The following is a 22989-nucleotide window of genomic DNA, read 5'->3' on the forward strand; positions in this document are numbered from 1 at the left end:
ACATGAGATGACTGGTCAAATAAACCAGCCATTGCGTGGCAGTCTAGTGACAGCAGAAATAATCTTAGAGTAAATCTAACCATCTTGGAAGTGGCATCCTGATTTGTTTGGTGGATGATAAGGGGAAAGAATCAGAAACCATGCCGGAGTTCCATCCTCAGCCGAGCTGCCCAGTGGAAACACACCTGAGTACAACCAACGAAAACCCAAGCAGGAGATGGTGGTAATCCCCGCACTAGGGGTACACGCATAAGATCAGAAAGGAGTTCAAGGCCAGCCTCAGCTACATAGAAATTTGAGGCTAAATCTAGGCTATGCGAAACTTCAAAAGTCAAAAAAGCAAACTGAAAACAATCTTGTAAGAAGGGTGGTGGTCCATGCCTGTAATTCTAGCCTAGGAAGCAGGGGCAAGGGATCTTTAAGTCTGAGGGCAACCTGGCTACACAGAGAAAACTATCTCAAAGAAAAAAGGAGGAAGGAAGGAAGAAAAAGAAACAAAAAACAAGGAGGAAGGAAGGAGGAAGGAAGGGGAAGGAGGAAGGAGGAAGGAAGGAAGGAAGGAAGGGGAAGGAGGAAGGAGGAAGGAAGGAAGGAAGGAAGGAAGGGAGGAAGAAAGGAGGAAGGAAGGAAGAAGGAAAGAAGGAAGAAAGGAAGGAAGAAGGAAGGAGAAAGGAAGGAGGAAGGAAGAAGGAAGGAAGGAAGGAAGGAGGAAGGAAGGAGGAAGGAAGAACCATGCAACACACTTGATGTAAGACAATGACATTTTTACTATCTGGCAGAAGACAAAAGAGGAAAGTGGAAAGTGGAAAGGCTTTTGAGAATGTGTGGTGACTTGTGGACAACAGGCAGGGGATGAGTACAGCCTAATGACTTGAGTTCAATCCCCAGAACCCACACAGTGGAAAGACAGAAACAATTCCTCAAAGTTGTCATTTGAAAGCTACAAGCACACTGTGCACATGTAACTTACATGCATGCGCACACACACATTATTATTATTATTATTATTATTATTATTATTATTATTATTATTATCATTATCATTTAAAAGAAACATGTTTTTGGTTTTTTTTCGAGACAGGGTTTCTCTGTGTAGCCTTGGCTGTCCTGGAACTCACTCTACAGACCAGGCTGGCCTCGAACTCAGAAATCTGCCTGCCTCTGCTTCCCAAGTGCTGGGATTAAAGGCGTGCGCCACCACCGCCCGGCAAGAAAAAAATTTTTACCTTGTTCTTCACCAAACAAGTCTGGATGTATTACTTCCAAGATGACTAAACTCATCCAAGACAGCCTAAGGTTTTTGTTTTATTTTTATGTATTTATTTTATTTTATATACATTGGTGACTTGGCTGCATATACACCTGTATGAGGGGGTGACAGGTCCCCTGTAACAGGAGTCACAGACAGTCGTGAGCTGCCATGTGGGTGCAGGGAATTGAAACCAGGTCTTCTAGAAGAGTACCCAGTGCTCTTAACCACTGATCCATCTCTCCAGCCCCAACTGCCAAAGGTTTTGCATATAACTCTTCCTACTTCTCCAGGCAATGGCTAGTTTATTTAACTAGCCCTCTTATGTTGGTCACTAATACCCTTCCTTATATATGTCACATTTTTAAAGAGAATGTGCTGTCTTTCATTAGTCCGTAGATTACACAATGCCAAAGCCATGCACAGGAAGACTCACTAGGTCTCCTGCCTCAGTGACCCCTACACAGTACAGACAAGAGGGTTCATGCCAGCATTTTATTGGGAAAGAGAAGTGCCCAGCATCAGGGTGGTCCCATGTGCCGCAAGTTGCAGTAGAAGCGAGGAGAAGGCCTGATACTCCAGGGAGTGTCACAAGCGCCAGGGTGTCACCCCTTCCTGGCTTCCCGAAGCTTCCTGGAGCTCCAGGCAAGCCAGGTCAGCTAGGGTGCTTGAGTCTCTGTAAGGAGAAGTTTCAGGTCACAACTGTGCCTTGCTGGCTCCAGCTACCCAGCTGTTTCCTTTCCACCCTAGGGAGCCTTGATGTGCATCACTCATAAAAGCTTTAAATGGTTCTGGGCCTCCTAACTGGTTCTGAAGACTCTTGTCATTTTAGAAGTTAGCTTCATATCTGTTACCAAATTGGAACAGTTCTCTTCTGTTTTCTTGCCCTGCCCCCAGTCCTCATGGCCTAAACAAATCAGTTATATTCCCACCCTCTGTGGCTTGAGCTATCGTCACTATGGGTCACATCTGCCTAGGCTGTAGGGCCTGGATCAAATCCTATCTCTCCCAGAGAGACCTCCTCACATAGAGCCGCACCCACTGTGAGTCCATTTGAGGGTGTGCTCTGTGGCTCGGGATCTTTCTAACAACATTCCTATGGCCTTTAGTACCCAAGCCCCCACCCCCACAGCAGTGAAGCCTGTTAACTTCATACCTAGTCAAAGCTCATTACGGGCAATACTTACCCAATTTAGAATTAAAGCCATCGGTCAGGTTGGAGTCTGTGAGCTGTTGGAGGGGCTGGAGTCCTGGGATGCAGAAGCGGCCACAGCCTGACTTACAGCACCTTTCCCCGGGTTGACAGTTCTCATCCACTACACACTGGACAATACACAGGCCTACCAGAATTCTGGGACATAGACCATCCCGCCCTGTGGTGAATACCAGAACAGGGAAAGACACAGGAAGTTGGGTCCTCTCTCCAAGTCCCTACCTACAACTTAGATGCAGGATGCAGGTAAATCATTCCTGACTCCCAGACAGGTGTGGCTGGAAGCAGGGAAGCTGGGGGCCGAGACTCTACATATCCCCAGACATCTCTATCCTAGGAGTTACCAAACTCCCAAAGCCAGTTCCTTAGAGGTTGATAGAATGCAGGCTTCTCAATAGAGCCAAGAGCTGAGAGACAAGGTCCCACCTTCTTCCCTATGATTGAATTTCACCTCACTGACTCATTTGCCACCCTAAGAAGGTTTTAGGCCCCTACTTTGTGCTATCATAATCCTGTATAAGTCTTCTTTCATCAAAATTTAGTGTGTGTGTGTATGTATGTATATATGTGTGGTGTGTATGTGTGTTGTATATATGGTATGTGTATGCATGTTGTATTATGGTATATGTGTGTTGTATGTATGGTATATGTGTGTGGTATATGTATAATGTGTGTTGTGTTTATGTGTGTATGTGAGTAGTGTGTGGTATATGTATAGGGTGTGTATGTGCATGCTTGTCATGGTATCATTTCTCAATGGTATGAGAATGGCACAGACTCAGGAGGAACGGTCCCTTAATGTGCCACTTCTATCAGTCCCCAAATTAGCAATATGCAATACAATACTCATTCAATGTTGGGCAACAGCGGCCACAACTTCCAGCCAGCCACAGGTCTGCCATGGCATATAACTGATACTCCACCGCAGGCTGCATGTGTTGCAAAGCTAGCAGATTTAAAGAAGTGGGTTGAGAGCTGTACTGGCTAGTTTTGTTTTATTTTATTTATTATATGTAAGTATGCTGTAGTTGTCTTCAGACTCCCCAGAAGAAGGCGTCAGATCCCATTACAGGTGGTTGTGAGCCACCATATGGTTGCTGGGATTTGAACTCAGGACCTTCAGAAGAGCAATCAGTGCTCTTAACCTCTGAGCTATCTCTCCAGCCCTGTGCTGGCTAGTTTTACATCAGCTTGACACAAGCTAGAGTCATCTGAAAGGAGGGAGCCTAACTGAGAAGCTGCCTCCATAAGGCCTGGCTGTAGGCCATTTTCTTAATTAGTAATTGATAAGGGAGTGCCCAGGTCTTGGTGGTCCCATTCCCGGGTTGGTAGTCTTGGATTCTATAAGAAAGCAGGCAGAACAAGGTATGGCAGTGCATGCCTTTAATCCCAAAACTCTAGAGGCAGAGAACTCACAGCAGATATCTGTGAGTTCAAGGCTATTCTGGTCTACAAATCAAGTTCCAGGACAGGCAGGGCTACTACACTGAAAAACCCTGTCTTAAAAATCAAACAAACAAAACAAGAGGAGGGTGGAAGCCATGGGGAGCAAGCCAGTAAGCAGCACCCCTCCATGGCCTCTGCATCAGCTCCCGCCTCCAGGTTCCTGCCCTGTTGGGTTCCTGCTCTGACTTCCTTCAGGGATGACCTGCCGTGTGGAAGTGTGAGCCGAGGGAGCCCCTTCCTCCCCAGTTTGTCTTTGGCCATGGTGTTTCATCACAGCAATGCCTTCCTAGGACAGGAGTATTAAAGGCACTTCCAGTGTACCAGGCTTGCCGTTTACTGCGGATTTATCAGGTAGGACCTTGTTATAATTAAGATGCATTGGTAACTCCTCATTTCTCTTCTCTAGCAGGCTACGTGCATACAAGGACAAAGGTTAGGCAGTACATGGGAATGTAAGCAGACTAAGGGGCTAGAAACAGCTCGGCTGGTGGAGTGTTTGCCCAAGATCTATGAAGCCCTGGGTTCAGTCCCCAGGAATGTATAAACTGGGAGTTGGGGTTGGTGGTATATGCCTGGGACCCTGTTCTCAAGAAGTAGAAATAGGAAGACTAGAAGTTCAGCGTCATCTTGAGCTGCATAGGAAGTTCAGTCAGCCCAACTTCATGAGACTCTGCCCCCCCCCAAAAAAAAAAAGACTGAGGAGGAATGGGGGAGGAAGACAGAAAAGAAGAGGGAAAGTGTGTGTGTGTGTGTGTGTGTGTGTGTGTGTGTGTGTGTGTGTGTGTGTGTTAAACATCTGAGGCCAAGAATAATTATTTTAGGCCTATAGAGCCAGCTCATGGGAGACTAAGTCATGAGTAGATCAGCCTGGGCTATATAATGAGACCCTATGTCTAAACAAAGAAAGATCTGAGAAACCAGTGATCCTGGACAACTCCTTTACTGGAAAGAGGAAAGCGGCTCAGAGACCTAGGATTATTTACCCCCAGTCACAAAGCAAACCCACAGCAGAGCTCAGACCAGAAGCTCCAGCGCTGCACCTCCCTCTGCTAGTTCTCTTCATGCCAACAGTGACTCTTTGACCTTAGAAGAAAGGACTGCGTTTGGCTGGAAGCCAGGGCATGGTAAAGATGGCAACCGGCTCCCCCAAGAAGGTGTCCTGAAAGGTGGCAGCTGGCTCCCCCAGGAAGGCGTCCCAAGTAAGCCCCTCCAAACTGACCTGGGACTCAACAGGCACTTTTGACTCTCCTCCCAAAGAACCAACATACCTCCTTTAATGTCTCCTCGGCAGACACGGCCACACCCGGTGCTGCAGCATTTGTGCTCCTGGGGACAGGATGCGTCCCCATCACACAGCTCCTGACATGGAAGAGGGTCAGGAGGACATTCACCTCTTAATGCTGCAATAGGAAGAAAGCATTAAAACTCAGATGTGCTTAAGTCAAGAACAAAAAATCCATTTTTCAGTGGATGTTAATATAGATTAATATGCAATATACGCTAATATTCCACATCCACTGTTTCTTCTAGCATGAACTGCTACCCTGGTTTGGGTATTTGCATCAGCTCTAACCCACTGTAGCAAACATATGAATTACACACTTTATGTTCACTCTCCTTTCTTTTGTACTGTGACAGACAGTATTTGTCCCCAACCAAATCTCTCTCCTGGGATTTGTGTCCTGGAGAAGTCCTTTCTACACTGACCTGAGCTTCATCCTATTAGGTAGACTGTCATGGGCTGAGATGCCACTTGGGCAGGGGACATAGGAGGAGAAATCCCACCTGAGGTGGCTGAAGAAAGGCTCAGTTTGTAAATGACTTGCCGTGCTTTACTGACAATGGTCCCCAGTGTCCACGAAAAGGGCTGGGTGTGGTGGCTCCAGCAGTGGCATGGTGGAGACAAGCAGACACCTAGCGCTCAGTGGCCAGCCAGCCTAGCCTGGTCAGCAAGCCCTGAGTCCCAGTGAGAGGCCCCGACTCAGAAAATACAAGGTGGACAGCTTCTGAGGAAAGACATTCCAGGTCAGCTTCAAGCCTCCACATGTGCACATATATACAAACATGCAGAAATACACAAATCGATAAACTAATTAAAATAAATAAAGAAGAACCAGCCCAGATGACTCGCACCCTCCAGTCTCTCCCGTAACCAGAGCAACAACAGCTAAGATGTTGTTGAACTCGGGTACCCATGATACAGGTGCACTTCACTTCTTCCTTCCAAAGACTCTCGTGCCGTGCAGATAGATGTAAGGTGGCCATCTTTGAAGTAGGAAGTCACTAGCAAGAGGACAAAGTCAGGGACTGCCAGGGTGAGAGAGAGAAGCTTTCTCTGGGTAGAACCATTGAGTAGCCATAACAGCTTTGACATCCACCGCAGAATTCTTGTAAAGTTAGGACTGTGAGTCGCTGTCGTGTTAATGTTCTGTTGTCCATAGGCAAACACATTCTAGATGTGCCTCTTCATCACTGCTGTGACAATGACAAACCAGGGAAGAGAATGGGGCCCACCCAGAACAACTACAGAGCTAGCTAGTAGCTAAGCAGTGTTATATTCTAATACACCAGCCTTGAAAGATGCAGGCGCCTTGGCCAAAGAAGACTGCGTGTGAGCCAAACGCAGCACCATGTCTCATCTCAGTGTTTATTTCCAGTTCTTTAAATATGGAGAGGGGTGATGGGCAATGAAAAGTTATGAAAATCAAAACATGCCTGTCCTAGAGCCTCAAAGGCAACAGGTATGCATGATTGCACTCAGCCATGATAGAAAAGGCCCGGGTTGGACCCCAAAGATGAACCACAATAGTGCTGTGTCCTGGGAGTCTCCTGAAGGTATAATGTGTTATGATGTCACTCCAAAATCATGTGCCCTGCATTCTTTAATTCAGAAAACATTGTCCCAAGAACTACCTCATGTATCTCCACGCCTACTCACCGTGTACTTGGCAAACATTGCAATACACTTGGCAAAAAAAAAAAAGATTTTATAGTTGAGAGAGCTGGATATGGAAATCACCCACAGAGTTGAAAAATGAGCCTAAAAAGTGGGCCACCATACTTACCAGATGTTGCCATCTCAATGAGTCCGGTGGGACAAAGGTCAGGGGCCTCTACTCCTCTGCTCTCTCCCAGCCCAGCTTCCATTAAGTTCCCCAGAGTTTTGCCAGATTTTAGAAACAAGGAATGGAGCCCTCAGGAGGCAGGCTAGGGCGGAGGGTCAGAGCACAACCCTTTGTCCATCGATCACACTGCCTTCCTTTCAGACTCATGTCAAATAATTCCTGTCAGCTCAGACGCCTGGACGTGATGGGACGTCATTGCCTCTAAAACTATGCCACCCTCATTCTCTTTTATGTATTTATTTTATGTTCATGGCCATTTTACCTGCATGTATATGGCATGTGGTTGTTGGGAATTGAACCCAGAACCTCTGGAAGAGCAGTGCTCTTAACTGCTGAGATCTCTCATTCTTAAGCTAGATAGTTTGTAGTCCCTCACACTCTCCCAAAACCAGGTTGCTCAATAGTTCTAACTGCCCATCCTTTACCTGCCAGGAACCTTATAAAACCACGGTCCCTGCAATGCCTTTGGATGCTCTACCCTCAATGTCTTGGTTCTGCTAGCCTAGGTGAACTCGGCCATTACAAAGCATTCATCTCAGTAAGTTCAGGACTACTCACATTACCAGGGACCAGGACAAGGAAAGGGACTGGGGATGGCCACCCCACCCTCTGTCTGCACCCCTCCCAACACCCAGCCTATCACCTAAAGTCAGGGAGGTTGTAGTCATCAGCCCCAGCATCAGCTCCAGTTCTACCTACTCCCTCCATCCTCTTCAGTCATAGAGCATCACTGCCTCCATCACTCAGGCTAGACACTTCCCGGCATCCTAGAGGGCCCTCTCCCTCAGTGTCCACAGCCATTTTTCTGTAGCTGGTCCTTTAAGTCTCTCCTTTTCCATATCTGCACTGTGACCAACCTCCTTGACCTATCTCTCACTTAGTCTGTCAGGACAGCTGCTCACCTGGTCTTCACCTGTCTACACTTGCTGTCATCCATTCTTCCCACAGAACAGCCCTTTCAGAATAAAAACTGGAATAGGCCTCTCCCTCATTTAGACTCCTCTCGATGACTTTTTCTTGGAGGGGTGAGGGTGAGGAGGCTTTTTGAAACAAGGTCTCATTTTCCCAGACTACCTTAAACTTACCATGGAGCTGAGAATGGCCTTAAACTCTTGACCCTCCTGCTTCTGCCTTTCCAGTGCTAGGATTACACTTCCTAAAATCACTCCTGGCTTGGTTACTTCTTTTATACATGATTTAAAACTTGTACTTTTTGTGCGAGACTGATCTATGTGACTGTGGGTGCATGAATACCACAGTGTGCCTGTCTGCTCAGCGGACAACCTCTGGAAGTCAGTCCTCTTCCACCCTGAGGCTCAACTCAGATCCTCAGGTTTGTGTGGTAAGCCCTTTATCTGATAAGCCATCTCACTGGCTCTAATGTTTCCCTCCCCACTTAGAATAAAAATTGCAAAGGAAGCTGGAAGCTGCCCCAAATCTGAGGCCTGCCACCTCCCCTTCTCACACAGCTGAACCACCCTCTTTGTCTCCAATCACTTCCTTAGGAACACAGCTCTCCCTCTCTTATAGCCTCAGCTCCCTGTTCACAACACTCCACCAAAGGTGTGGACCCTGCTCACCATAGATACCCACATGCCAGGTAGGGCTGACTCTCCTTATGGAGTGTAAGTGAATGATTGACAGGTAAGTAGGTGGGTCAAATGCATATGCGTAGAGCAGGGAAACAGACCAGAGCTGTGCTGGGCTGTGGGGAGGTCCTGAGCATTAGCTGGCAGACTTAATGCAGGCTCTTCAAACACATTTCTTCCAGACTACATCATCACTCTATGGAGATGACAAAGAGGAGATTCAAAGAGATGAACACACTTGCCCAGGCCCACAGAGCAAACACACAGAAGAGTCAGCGCAGGCTCATGTTCAGACCAGATCTTATCCATTAGAGGACATTCCAGTGTCTACCTGTGCCCCACGTAACCCGACTGACATTCCACCTTTGTCAAACAGACCAGCTCTGCTACAGTATACCTCTGATGACATCAAAGGTTAGGGAAAGCTCAGGAAGGCGAGCTTCCTGGGATCAGTCCCATTAAGCGCAACCACCCTTCTCTGCAGCAGGAGCTATAGATACTGAAAAAGCAGTTCAATACTAACTTCACCAACTGGTAGGGTCCTGCTCAGCCTGCAGGCTCTGAGGGATCTGGAGACTGCTTCTAGTCTGACTGGCTGCCCTCAGGGGAAAAGGAAGTCCTGTCTCCAATGGCCAAAGGCCAAAGAAGCTCACAAAGGTGCCACACCTGGGAACCAGCCTTGCCCTTAATCTCCACAATTGAGATTTCAGCTTTAGACACTGAGATGGTTGGAGGAGGCCCCTGCAAGCTAACAATGAGTGACTTGCTCACAACAGATTTCCAGACTTGGTCCCAGGGCTGGGCCCTGAGAGTCCTGGGAAGACTACAGTGTTCTAGACTCTCTTCTGGCAGCCTGTCCAAGAAAGCTAAGCCAGAGATCACCCCCTCTGGGTACAGACTGGAAAAGAGCTTCCTGCCAGGGAGAAAGGAAAGATACCGTGGACGGTGGAGTTTCAGGGTCTCAGAGAGGGGGGTGATCAGCAGGGTGGGGAGGGGGGACTATCCTGGTTCTGAACTTAAAGGACTGGTTAGAAATTGTATTTGTGGGAGAGCTATGGTGTCACGTGTGGACAACTCTAGCATCTGGAAAGCTGAGGCTGGAGGACTAAAAATCCAAAGTCACTACGTGTTACATAGAGAGACTGTCTTAGAAGATAAGGACAGGAATGGCATGAGGAGGAAGAGGAAGAAGAGGAGGGGGAAGGAGAAGGAAGAGGAGGAAGAAATCAATAGTGATCCAGCCCTCCTAGAAGCCAAAAGAAAGGGATCTGATGTATACTGAAGGACAAACACGCCCACCCTCCCGGTGATTCCATCTTACAGAAGAAGACATGGAGAAGCACTAGAGATCTTGCCTGGGGATCTGCTTGTCTCAGACAACCCAAATCTATGCTTACAACTCTAACACTGCCAGGCACTCTCAGGTGAGAGACTGCCTCCACGTTCTACAGACAACAAAACGTCATTCAGGAAACAGAGGCAGGGAAGTCACAAGCTCTAGGCCAGCCTGGGAAAGACAGTGAGGTTCTGTTTCCAAAAGGAAAAAAGGACGAAAAGGAGGAAAAAAAAGAGCCAGGTTTGGTGATGCGTGCCTGGAATCCCAGGACTCAGGAAGCAGGAGGCAGGAAGACCAGGAGTTCAAGGCCAGCATTGGCTATACAGACAATTGGTTGCCAACCTGGGCTATCTGAAGCTCTGTCTCAGAAAGAAAAAAAGAAAGTAATAAATGATCTCATTTCAAAAATCAGGGAAGAAAATTAATCACCCAAGAATAAATGCATCAAGAAATATTTTAAAGTCTATAAAAACACCTTAAACTCTGAGCAACGGGCAGACACATAAAGTTGAATATTATATTTGGGCTAGCTCTCCAAAAGTCAATATATATATCTAACATCACTCCCAAAAAAGTAGCATGGAAAATGAAGGAAGGCAGGAAATATAAAGGAAATATAAAGGAAAAGAGAAGTATGACCAAGCAAAAGTAGCCATGAAAATCGTGCTCCACTATATTCACAGCAGCCTTATTTGTGAAAGCCAGAAGCTGGAAACCACCTACATGTCCCACAATGGAAGAATGGATACAGAAAGTCTGGTTCATTTACACAACTGGAATACTAGTCAGCTATTAAGAATGAGAACATCATGAGTTTTGCAGGCAAATGGATGGAACTAGAAAATATCAATCTGAGTGAGGTAACTCAGACCCAAAAGGACATGCATGGCATGTACTCACTAGTAAGTGGATATTAGCCAAGAAGTACAGAATACCCAGGATACAATCCACAAAACTCAAGGTTAACAAACCGAAAGGCCCAAGTGAAGATGCTTCAATCCCACTTGGGAGGGAGGCAGATGGAGAGACATGGGTGGAAGAGGGAGGGAAAGGGGGAAAGGATCAGGTATTAGAGTAGGGGAACAGGCCCTGAGGGCCAGGAGAATGCATGGAAATACACAACCTGGGGGGAGGGAGGACCCTCTAGAATGTACCAGAGACCTGGGAGGTGAGAGATTCTCAGGATTCAAAGGGAGGGACCTTAGATGAAATGCCCAACAGTAGGGAGAGGGAACTTGTAGAATTCACCTCCAGTAGAAAGACAGGGCATCAAGTGGAGGGATGGGTTGCCATCCCACAGTCAAGAACTCTGATCCAGAATTGTTCCTGTCTGAAAGAACTTTAGGGACAAAAATGGAGAAGAGCCTGAAGGAAAGGAGGTCCAGTGACCAGCCCAAATTGGGATCCAGCTCAAGGGGCAACTCCAAGGCCTGACACTATTACTGATGCTATGGTGTGCTTACAGATAGGAGCCTAGCATGGCTGTCCTCCAAGAGGCCCAACAAGTAGCTGATTGAGACAGATGCAGATACTTACACCCAACCAATGGACTGAAGCCAGAGACCCCAGTGATGGAATTAGGGAAAAGCTAGAAGAAGCTGAGGAGGAGGGTGACCCTATAGGAAGACCAGCAGTCTCAACTAACCTGGACCCCCGAGATCTCTCAAACACTGAGCCACCAACCAGGCAGTATACAGAGGCTGGTACTAGACCCCTGACACATATACAGCAGAGGACTGCCTGGTCTGGACTCAATGAGAGAAGCACTTAATCCTTGAGAAACTTGAGGCCCCATGGAGTGGGGAGGCCTGGCAGGGTGGTGGTAGGGTGGTGATGGGAACACTCTCTTGGAGATGGAGGAGGAAGAATGGGATGAGGAACTGTTGGAGGGTAGACCAGGAACGAGATAATGACTGGACTGTAAAAGAAAAAAAAAGATTAAAGATAATTTAAAAATTAATAAAAATAAATGAATATTTTTTAAATTCTAAAAGAGCAAAAAAATAAGGACAGACAACCACCAACTTTTTTTTTTCAAGACAGTGTTTCTCCATGCAGCTCTGGCTGTCTTGGAACTCACTCTGTAGACCAGGCTGCCCTCTAACTCACAGAGGTCCACCTGCCTCTGCCTCCCAAAGCACCTGCCACCACCACATGGCAACGTCCCCAGCGTCTAATAACTTCTAGTGTTCTTGGTAAAGGAAGCATGGTCCAGAACAGAGAGCTTTCTCCCTTCCCACTGCCTCCTCCTAGTGTCAACGGCCTCTGCCTTCCACCAGCATGGTCCTCCTGTCTCCGTCTCTACCCATGCGTTTCTGACCATGCGTATGCCTTGTCCTCTGAAGACCTCCACACAGGCTTCTCTCTCTGATATCCAACCACACCCACCTCCCAGCTAGTTTTAACATCTCCCAGTTTTAGCTTAAATGTCACAATACACACTCCCTTGAGCCACCCTACACAGTATGAGAACCCATTATTCTCTAAGCACCCTAATGGTCCTGGGATGCCCTTATCACAGTTTGAAGTTGTGTATTTATTCACACGCTTCGTCCAGCACAGTGTACCCAGAACTCATTGCTGGATGTAGCAAATAATAAATATCCAATAGATGTTCGTGGACAAAAAGATGTTAGTATAGGATTAATTAGGTCATGATGACCCTGTCCGAGGGAGAAGAGATCTCTTTCCAAAGCCTAACATTGCCAGAATAAAAGAATATTTGCCTCAACTATTAACAAGAGACTGGCCTGCGTGTGTAGAGAGAACGGAAAGTTTCTGAATAGTGGTATGTGTGGTGTCTTCCGAGGACATCAAGATTCTATTCAGTTGTCTCTTTGTGGGTTCTTAGGGTAGATTTTAGTAGCAAATATCTCAACTGACCAAGGGGATCGGGACTTAGCAACTTTCTAATCCATCTCCACATAAGGATATGTGGCATAGCCTCTTGGCATCCTGCTCCGCTTGGCTAGGATTAATCCAACAAGTGCTTATGACTTGGGTGTTCTGTATGTCTTTGTTCAGTTCTCAGAATATATCTGGCATTTATATTGTTTCTCAAAGCATACTAAAACCAATGGTCAGGGAATGGCTGGTGCCCTTGGCAGCAGATAGTGTGCTTATGTTTGACCAAGGAGCAAGTTCATCTGCTCATGGAATATGAAGATGTTTTGTTTGGAGAGTGAGACCACAGGTGTCCTGCTCAGCCAGACGTGCAGCGCTTCTTTGCAAAGGTCACACCTCACCTGGGGCACACATGTCAGAACAGCATGGTCTCTGAACAACTTTGGGACTGCCTCTTTTCCTCCATGGTTCAAGGAGCTGGAGAGATGGCTCAGCGGGTAAGAGTATTTACTGTTCCTGTAGTGAGCCAGAGCTCAGTCCCCATATCATCTGTAACTCCAGTTCCAGGGGAATCTGGCACCTTCTTCTGGCTTATGAGGGGTTCCCACACAGCTGTGGCACATATAAACTTCAACAAGCACACACACATACAGAGAAAAATAGTAAGCTGTTTAAAGGCATGTGTTAGGGAGATAATTCAGTCAGTAAGGTGCTTTCTGAACAAGCATGAAGAACTGAGTTTGAGGACCTGGTTTTTGATCTCTGGCACACACATTTAAAAAAAAAAAAAAAAAACCCAGATGGTAGTGGCCCATCAACCTTTAGTCCAAGCATCTGGGAGGCAGAGGCAGGTGGATCTCTTGAGTTTGAGGCCAGCCTGGTCTACAAAGTGAGTTCCAGGACAAGTAGGGATATACAAAGAAACTGTATTGAAAAACAATACAAGAAGTTTATTTAAAAACAGAAACAAAGCAGCCCAGTGAGATAAAGCTGCTTACCGAAAGCCTGAAGACCTGAATTTGATCCTCAAGTCCCACACAGTTAAAGGGAGGAACCAATTCTCACACGTTGTCATCTGATCTACAAATGCATGCCCTAGCTGGTGCACACACGCAAAAAAAAAATAAGTAAATAAAGCTTTTAATTTTTGTTTAAAAAGGCAGGTTCAGGGTCAAGAAGTTGAGCTCAGTTACCCTTCAAAATGAGCTGTTGGGAGGGAACACCTAGGACCATGGAGGCCATGATCAGGCCTTGGGCAGTGGGAGAGGGAGAGGATTAGAGGGATAGTTTAAAGTGGCAGACAAGACAGCTGTAGTAAACAACATGTGGGAGGTGGGAAGGGGGGGCTCTTCAGAGAAATCTCTTAGGTTTATAACTGTTCACAGGGAGCAGGAGCCTGGCCATAACTCAAGGCCTGTTTCAGAGTCATTTACAGAGCCGAGGAAGAACACTGGTTTACAAGTCCTTGCTATACCAGAAGGAGGCAGAGACCAGAGCCCTAGGAAAGGTGAGGCCAGGTTTCTGAGAATGAGAAGGGCAGCTAGAGACCCTGTGATCTAACACCTAAAATCTTAGTACTTTGGAAAGGGGAGGCAGGAGGCCTGCAGGTTCAAGACTATCCTGGGCTACTACGAAGCAAGACCCTGACTTTAGAAAGGGGGTGGGGGTGGGGGGTGGGGAACAGGCATGATGGTACACACCTGCAATCCCAACACTCAGGAGTCAAATGCAAGAGGATCATGAGTATGAGATCAGGACGGACTCCCAGTGAGGCATTTCCCTAACTCCTTAGGGCCTCTTTCTCTCAGTAGCATTATTGTCGGGGAGGCACATTTGCCATGGCATCCACGTGGCACACAGAGGATGGTTCTCTCTTTCCACCTCTGCATGGCGTCTGGGGGCAGAACCCAGGTCTTCAGGTTTGATCAGGTAGGCAAGCACCTTCACCTGCCCACCTTCCCAGGCTTCTCTTCACTAGTCCAAAGCAAACAACACGGCTCATCGATGGCACTTTCTTGCCTGACAGATGACAAAGAGTTGGGTAAGGAATGGCTAGAGACCTCAACGGGGAAAGAGGTAACCTACACCGCCAGGTGTCTGAAGACAGCCTGGCAGGTGAAAAACTCCCTGGTTCTATCCACCCAAGAGATAGGGCCAGGGAACACACTGGGATCCTGCCCATCATGACAGCAGACCCTTAGGGAGGTCTGCTTAGCAGGTCCTACCACAGCCTGTACACTTCTGTCCAGCAGGACACAACCTATTGCTCTGGCACAAACCTTTGCATGGGTTCTGATCAGTAGGGCACTGTTCCTTCTTAACTCAAAAAGATTTCAAAGAAGTTCAGATAATTGGCTAGGCCAATTATCAAGAAATGGGAATTGGAGGCTGAAGAAATGACTCAGCTGTTAACATCAAAAATACTTGATGTTCTTCCAGAAGACACAAGTGTGGTGTCCAGCACCAATCTCTGGCATCTAACATCTGTACCCCCAGCTCAAGGGGACCCTACTCCCTCTTCTGGCCTCTGCAGATACCCCCACACATACAATACACACAGAGAGACACATACACATGAACAAATCTTTAAAAAAAAATAATTAGGGAATGAGTCAACTGTACTCAAGAACTCAGTATCCCCATGCATCCCTATGTAGAATATCTCTGCAACCTCCATCTCTTCTTACCACACAGATACTAACACCCTACTACTATTAAAAGACAAATAAACCATTAGTGCTGTAGAGAAAGACAGGCAGGCAGGCAGACAGGCAGGCAGGCAAAGGGGGCCTGTTGCATGGTCCTGTCCAAATTTCATGAGCTCTAGAAGATAACTGGAACATCTATCCTTGTAACTCCTAGCTAGCTCCTTGTTACAGAGGGAGTAACAAAAGTTAAGACAGCTGCTCCTCACTATCCAATCTTTCCACCCAGCTCTTCCTACAGAGACCATCAGCTCCACAAATGAAGAACTTTAGAAGGGAGTTGTCCTCTCCCCTGGTTAACTTACTTTTTTGTTTGTTTGTTTGTTTTTTGGGGGGGTTGTTTGTTTGTTTTTGTTTTTCAAGACAGGGTTTCTCTGTGTAGCCCTGGCTGTCCTGGAACTCACTCTGTAGACCAGGCTGGCCTCGAACTCAGAGATCCACCTGCCTCTACCTCCCAAGCGCTGGGGTTAAAGGCGTGCACCACCACTGCCTAGCTTAACTTTCTATTAGTTTTAGCCAAGGACCCCAAGGACCCCCAAATGATAGCTCACCATTCTCTCCTGCAGCTCCCCGAGATGTGAGGAACCCAAGAGCAAGAAGTGCCTTCACGAGGAAGAGATACCTTAACATCCTGCCGATTATGAGAGTAGAGAGCTCTGTTCAGGGAGTGGTAGCGGCAGAAGGAAGGACTAGGTGACTCCTGTCAATCTAATCCCAACCGTTTCACTTAAGCAATTATCCTAAGAACAGCTTCTCCTAACAATGAGAACAGTGATTGGCTGCTGGTGTGTGGGAAGTTTCCTGGCACTACCAAAGAGCACATGTGCCGGGAGGGACCAAATATTTCCATGCAATACACCTAACACTCTTAGTCAAGTCCTGTGGGAAGCTAGAAAAATGGAGAGGTAGCCTCAGGGTTAAGGGTCAAAGAGAGACCAGTAGGGCTTTGGAAGGGCTCAGCTGCAGTCAAAAGGACAGAAGGTGAACCAGACCAGCAGTTCTTGCTGGGTTCACACTGGGATTATGAGAAAGATGACCAGAGATAAGAAAAATAAACAGTCCAAAGCTGGGGGTGTGGGGTGTGAGGGGGTCAAGGACTGATGACTCAAGCCAGCAATTTTATTATTGTCACAGCTCTTTACATAGCCTAGGATGGAGAAGCAGAATACAAATCAGGAGGTTACAGGGAATTACAGCAGAATTACAGGGAGCTCTAGCTCTTCTTTTGCAAGGTATATTCTGGTATGGTAAGCAAAGCATTTCATATCTCAGGGTCTGGAACATTTAACACAGCTTCCGTGGAAACCTGGCCTCAGCCCCCCCAGAGCCCTGGCGCCTATCCATTGCTGGCTTTGCCAAGAATGACCCTGACAGGGAACAAAAGCACAGTATTCCTTGTTCTGTCCACAGGATGTAGAAGGGCCTCTGTACCTAGTCCTTGACAAGGGAAGAACTGGAAAGACAACTTAAGAGGAAAATAACCGAGCTAATGATGTAACTTAATGACGTGCCCTTGCATGACATCCTGTCCACGTCTGGAGAGCAGCATCGGAGTGTTTCAGCATCAGTACACATGCCACTCTTACACAAAATGAAAGGTAGTCGTCAAAATTAGAGAGGACAGCTGCTATGACTCGATCTTCCATATGTCTCCTCTGTCACCTTTTCCCCTGCTTCTTTTCATTTGCATAGTACATGTCTTCCGTTGGCTGTGATATCTAATGGTGTCCACTGACACTGCTGAGCCCAATAAGGTTAAGGACAGAGTATAGGTTAAAAACAAAATGACAACAAAAAACTATCTTCATATATCCAAAACCAGACATGGTAGTGTCTGCTTGTGATTCCAGTCTTTGGGAGGCAGAGAGAGACAGGTAGATTACACAGTGAGCTTGGGCCTAACTTGAAGCCCAGCCTAGAGCTACAGAGGAGGGTCTTGCCAAAGGGGGGAAAAAGCCACCATGGTTTAAAGCAAGGAAGTGCCCTTGTTAAAAGGTGGATGTTGGGGCTAGAAAGATGGCGCAACAGTCAGGGAGCATGTGTTGCTCTTGTAGAGGACCAGGGTTCAGTTCCCAGCACCCACACGGAAGTTTACAATTATCCATAATTCTATTTCCAAAGGATCCAATCCCCTCTTCTGACCTCTTCGGAACACCAGGCACATACATGATGTACATATACATACATGCATGCATGTCAGCAAAACACTCATACACATAAGTAAACCTTAAAAGAAGTAGATGTTGGAACATGGAGAAAACTGGTATTGTTATCTAATATGTGCTTTAAAAACAGTATTTTAATCCACACAATAATATTTCAGAGGAAAAAGTCCTTAAGTGAAGACTGCTGGAAATTACTATTATATTAGAATAATTTAAGGAGTTACTTATACCATAGTTTTAAGTGCTTTGCATAAAATAATCCAGCCCTAGTATCAACCATGTGACTCTGGGGTCAATTTCCAACACCACATAAACCAAACGTGGTGTGTGGCATGCCTGTGAATTGGCACTGTGGAGGTGGAGGCAGCTCCTTAGTTACATCAGGTTTGAATCTAGATCTTTCCTAACACAAAACTCATATACTTTACACTACCTACTCCTTGTAACCCGAAAAGACTACCTTTATCACCCGTAAATGAATCCAATTCTTTCACAGACAGCTTACCTCTGGGATAGTGCCAAGGGGAAGCTCTGGAGAACGCCCCAGTTGTTAAACCTTTCTTTCATCCCATACCTATCCCAGAATCAACCATCTAGCGGGGAGAAGCCCAGCTCTCTGGAACAGGACTAGTTCACAAGCCAAAACCCAACCTTCATTCTCATGCCTTCCAGCACAAGCGGCAGCCCGCAAAGGCTAGCAGTACGGTGTTTCGGTGTCTGGGCATTTGGGATGGCACCAACAACCCTTCTTGTATTGGCTTTCCTGGTTCCTGAGTCGGACTATACCAATTTGGAAGAGGCTATGCCAAGTTTTCAGATGTTCCTGCAGTTTTCAAAGGCTGAACTTCCGCCTGCGCTCATCCGAAGCCCTGTGCTCCCCGGCTGCCCTCACACCCGTCCTCGTCCCTTGACTGGTCCCCGAACACCCACACTAGGTCCCCAGCCGTTGTCTCCCAGGGGTCTGGAAGCCACGACGTCGTCCCCTTCACCCAAGATCCGGAAATCCACTCAGAGGCGGCTCCTAGGCGGCAGTTCGGTTCCCATAGCAACTCCACGGCGCACGCGCGTGGCGCTTCCGGCCGGATGGCTCGGGCGCTCCCGTGACGTCACGGCGCCGCTTTCCGGTGGCTGAGTCGAGCTGAGGTTGTTGTGGGCCGGGGGCGCCATGGGGGCAACTGGCGACACCGAGCAGCCGCGGGGCCCCGGCGGGGCGGAGCGAGGTGGCGTGGAGCTGGGCGACGCGGGCGCGGCGGGCCAGCCGGTTCTCACGGTGAGGGCGCCCGGGCGAGGCCGGGGCTCGGGCCGGGCAGGGCCTCGGGCTCCCGGGTCCCGGGCCCGCGGGCGAGAGAACGCGGCGGCTGTGCGGCCCTGGGGGTGCCGTTTTCTCAGGGCGACGACCTGGATTGAGATTGTAGCTAGGTGACGTGGGCCTGATGTGACACCCTCTGAGCGCCAGGTTTCTCTTCTGTGAAATGAACAGCGTTAAACCCGAGCTTGATGGAGTTGTGGTGGGATGGGCTGATAAAGGCGGGTAGAACGCCCTGACTCGTCACCCGCCTCATAGTCGACCCTCGGTAAACACTGCTGCTCTTCCTCTTGCCCTTCCAGAAAAAGCGACCTTTGGACATTGGTGACAGAAAGCATTTTCCCAGTTCCTCCACTCTGACAGGGTCTTCCACCCACAGAATTCCCCTTCACCCCAAAATGGGAGAAGTGAGAAGCAGGAACGTCTAGGTTTAGCTCCATAGTCACTTTCTCCTAATCCTCACGATGAGAGGTCTCGGTGACATTTGCCCACTTGGTCCCCACAGAACCCTTGGAACATAATGATAAAACATCGGCAGGTGCAGCGAAGGGGCCGCCGATCTCAGATGACCACAAGGTAAGGCTAATCCTGGGTGAGAGGGATATCCAGATAACCGGATATCCGGTTATGTGAACTTGAGTGAGTGCTTTGGGAGCCCCACTGCAGGAGTCTGAGATCAACAACCCATAAAGAGCACAGGAGCAGGGTGGAAAGAGACTCCAGTGCTATAACTTCTGTAACCTTATCAGTTCCTAACTCCTCTACAAAGCAGGGCAGGAATGGAAGTCTAGTACCATCTCAATGATTGAAATCTGTAAGTCAGAGACGTGAATTCAAGATTCAAAAGTTCTAATGCAGATGCTGATGTTTGTTAACTGGATGCGTTTGGACAAGCCTTTAGCTTTTCTTAGACTCTTTTCTCAGCTTTGATGTAGTTGAATATCCAGCCTGGGGAAGGGAAAGAACTCTGGATGGACCTTTGGAATTCTTCTTGTATTTTTGACCTGAAGTAGTGATAATCACTTATTAATTACAGCACTTGGCAGAGGCAGGGGGACCTCTATGAATTTAAGGCCAGCCTGATTTATATAGTAAGTTCCAAGACAGCCAGACTACATAGTGAGACTCTATCTTAAAAAAAGGAAAAGAGAAAGTGTGTGTGTGTGTGTGTGTGTGTGATATTTCATAAAATACTTGGAAAATAATTTCTATTTCACAGCTGAGTAGTCTGGGAAGGTATGTTTGGAACACTCCCCTGACTGTCTTCCCCACAAACGCAGTTTCACAGATCCAGCCATCTCTATGGATCTCCTCCGTGCTGTCCTGCAGCCTAGCATCAATGAGGAGATCCAGAGTGTCTTCAACAAGTACATGAAGGTGAGGATGTTGTGATTAAAGCCAATAGCACTGCTAAACAAGACTGTACAGCCAGGTGTTGCAGTGTGCCCAACCACTCAGGAGGCTGAGGCAGCTGCCTGCCAGCCTGGACAGCACAGTAAGACCCCTTGGACAAGAAAAAACAGAACGGAGGCTGGAAAATAGAGCCTCAATGGTTAGGAGTGCTTGCTGCTCCTAACAGGACTCAATTGTAGTTCCTAGCACTCATATCAGGCCACTCCCAGCCACCTGTAACTCCAGGTCCAGGATCCAGTGCCCTCTTCTGGCCTCTGCAGATTATACCCAGAGTATAAATTCTACAGGTACATACACATAAATATTAAAAAAAAAAAATCTTAAAAAAAGCCAGGCATGGTGGCACATACCTTTAATCCCAGCACCCAGGAGAAAGAAGCAAGCAGATCTTGGGAGTTTGAGGCCCGCCTGGTCTGCATAGTGAGACCCTATCTGAAAAGAAGGAGAGGGACGATAGAGGAGACTTGCAGGCAGGACGGTCCTTCCTCCTGTCAACAGTCTCTCTCTGTAGTCATGCTGCACAGAGGCAACAGTTCTGAATATACACCTCAGTAACTTTCCACGGCTGGGGGTGACTTAAGTACCTTTGTTTGCCAGGTGGTTTCATTCTAATGTGTTCAACACCCTTGCTTACACCATGGAAAGTTAGGCTTTTTTTAATTCATTTTTAAAAATACTATCAGCATCATTAAAATGTCTTGGGACTGTGTGTGTAGCTTAGGAAAGCACTTAGCTTGTGAGCCCTGTGTTTGATACCAAATGCTGGGAAAAAAATAGTAATTCATGATTAGCATATTGCCAGCCACGACTGGGCCTGTGACAGTGTATAAAGCACATAATGCCCGTGCTCACTTTAAACAGTGTTAGGGAGTGAGTGAAAAGAAGAGGTGACCACTGGGCTTACTCAAAAACAGAGCTAGGGTACCTGTTGTTATAAGAGACACTCATGCATTTTGATGGGGATTGCTTTTGGTAATGCCAGTTCACAGTATTGACTCTTCCAATCCATGGCAGAGGGAGGGGATCACCCCATCCTATAGGGTCTTCTTCACCAATTTCCTTCAGTTTTTAAAGCTTTTGTTACAGGCATGTTTACTGGACGGTTTTTTGTTGTTTTTTTTTTTTAATGTGTGTACATTAGTATTATATGAGTACACTGTCTTCAGACACCAGAAGAGGGCGTTGGAGATAGATGTGAGCCCCCTGTGGTTGCTGGGAATTGAACTCATGATGGTTGAAGAGCAGTCAGTGCTCTTAACCTCTGAGCCATCTCTCCAGCCCAGGAAGGTTTATTTTGTAACAATTGTGAATGGAATGTTTTCTCTGAGTTCTCCCTCAGCCTTTTTACTTACTGCCAGTGTAGAGGAAGGCTGTAGGGTTTTGTATGCTGATTTTTTATTCTGCCTGTTTGTTGAAGATGCTTGTCAGTTCTCACAGTCTTCTGGTGTGTAGACTATCCTCAGCAAGCAAGCTCCTTTGGCTTCTTCCCGTCTTGTTTGTGTGCTTTGTTTCTCTTGTCTGATTGCTGTAGCTAAGGCTTTATTGCACTGAGTAGGAGTGGAAAAAATGGACTCCTGACACCTGTCTTGTTCCTGATCTCAGTTCTGAGTTTTCCATAGTTAATACAGTGTTGGCTGTAACCTGTCAGCTGTAGCCTTGTCATGTCGAGGGACATCCCCTATCTCCAGGACTTTTATCACATCATGTTGAGGACATTCCCTCTCTCTAGGACTTTTATCACAAAATGATGGTTTATTTTTTCAGAAGCCTTTTCCGCATCTAAGAAATGATCATCATTTGATTTCTGTATTAAGTCCATTTTTCAATGAATTCCACTATTGATTTCCAAATGTGAATCATCCCTATGTCTCTGGATTAAAGCCTGCTTGTTCATGATGAATATCTACCATGTTTTCTTTTTTTTTTTAATATTTTTAAAGGCATTTATTTTATGTATACGAGTACACTGTCTCTGTCTTCAGACACAGCAGAAGAGGGCATCAGATCCCATTACAGATGGTTGTGAACCACCATGTGGTTGCTAGAAATTGAACTCAAGACCCCTGGAGGATCAGTCAGTGCTCTTAACCACTGAGCCATCTCTCCAGCCCTACCATGTTTTCTTGAAATCAGTTTGTAACTCTGTTGTTGAGAATTATTCTATGTTCTTCAAGGAGCTTGGTCTATAATTTTCTTTATTCAGTTTGGTATCAAATAACTGCGGATTATGTAAAGGCTTTGAGGCCACTTTGGGTTTTTGTTTTCTGAATTGTTTGGGAATTTTGTTGGGCTTTGGTTTTTGTTTTATGTTTATGAGTGTATAGATGTGTACTATGTACTGCATGTATAGATATGTACTATGTGTGTACCTGGTGTACACAAAGGTCAGAAAATGGCATTGGATCCCCTAAAGCTGGAGTTTATGGGTGATTGTGAGCCACCTTGTGGGCTCCTGGAACTGAACCCTGGTCCTCTTGAAGAACAGCCAGTCTCTTAACCCCTGAGCCATCTCTCTAGCCCTAACCCTTTTTTGGTTGGTTGGTTTTTGGTTTTTGTTGTTTTTTTTTTCTTAAACTTTCTTTCTTTCTTTTTTTTTTT

The 22989-nt window shown here is 46.8% G+C and overlaps 2 protein-coding genes across 6 annotated transcripts in view; one reads left to right on the forward strand and one right to left on the reverse strand.

Moving 5' to 3' along the window:
- Positions 1-1730: 1730 nt before the first annotated feature.
- Wfdc3 (WAP four-disulfide core domain 3) lies at positions 1731-18808 on the reverse strand. Of its 3 annotated transcripts, none has more exons than XM_031372716.1 (5): positions 18603-18808; positions 16059-16138; positions 5177-5308; positions 2437-2622; positions 1731-1925 (listed from the first exon to the last, which is right to left on the reverse strand). In XM_031372716.1, exons 2-5 carry the CDS (start codon positions 16135-16137, stop codon positions 1909-1911), a joined length of 414 nt encoding a protein of 137 aa, XP_031228576.1. In that variant the 5' UTR covers position 16138; positions 18603-18808; the 3' UTR covers positions 1731-1908. The 3 variants fall into 3 exon arrangements, 2 of the variants coding, with proteins under 2 accessions (XP_031228576.1, XP_031228575.1); XM_031372715.1 differs by having other exon boundaries at positions 18178-18808; XR_004119017.1 differs by lacking the exon at positions 16059-16138.
- Dnttip1 (deoxynucleotidyltransferase terminal interacting protein 1) overlaps positions 18749-22989 on the forward strand; it is a 27318-nt gene continuing 23077 nt past the window's right edge. Inside the window, exons 1-3 of one of the 3 annotated variants that reach the window (XM_031372712.1) lie at positions 18749-18942; positions 19484-19554; positions 20259-20355. In XM_031372712.1, the coding sequence (XP_031228572.1) occupies positions 18838-18942; positions 19484-19554; positions 20259-20355 (273 nt within the window). In that variant the 5' untranslated portion in view covers positions 18749-18837. Of the gene's footprint in view, positions 18943-19048; positions 19247-19483; positions 19555-20258; positions 20356-22989 lie in introns of those variants that run through there. The other 2 variants (XM_031372713.1, XM_031372714.1) reach the window with 2 other exon arrangements.

Source organism: Mastomys coucha, unplaced genomic scaffold (genome assembly GCF_008632895.1).
Source record: "Mastomys coucha isolate ucsf_1 unplaced genomic scaffold, UCSF_Mcou_1 pScaffold15, whole genome shotgun sequence".
NCBI classification, from domain to species: domain Eukaryota; kingdom Metazoa; phylum Chordata; class Mammalia; order Rodentia; family Muridae; genus Mastomys; species Mastomys coucha.

Bases quoted from the DNA above. Each gene is read 5' to 3' on its own strand.
- Wfdc3 (XM_031372715.1), bottom strand. From the start codon at position 18,239: ATGAAAGAAAGGTTTAACAACTGGGGCGTTCTCCAGAGCTTCCCCTTG. The intron at 16,139-18,177 runs GTAAGCTGTCTG...CATAATCGGCAG, and splicing joins CCCTTGGCACTATCCCAGAG to GATGTTAAGGTATCTCTTCC. The intron at 2,623-5,176 runs GTATGTTGGTTC...TATTCACCACAG, and splicing joins CCGAGGAGACATTAAAGGAG to GGCGGGATGGTCTATGTCCC.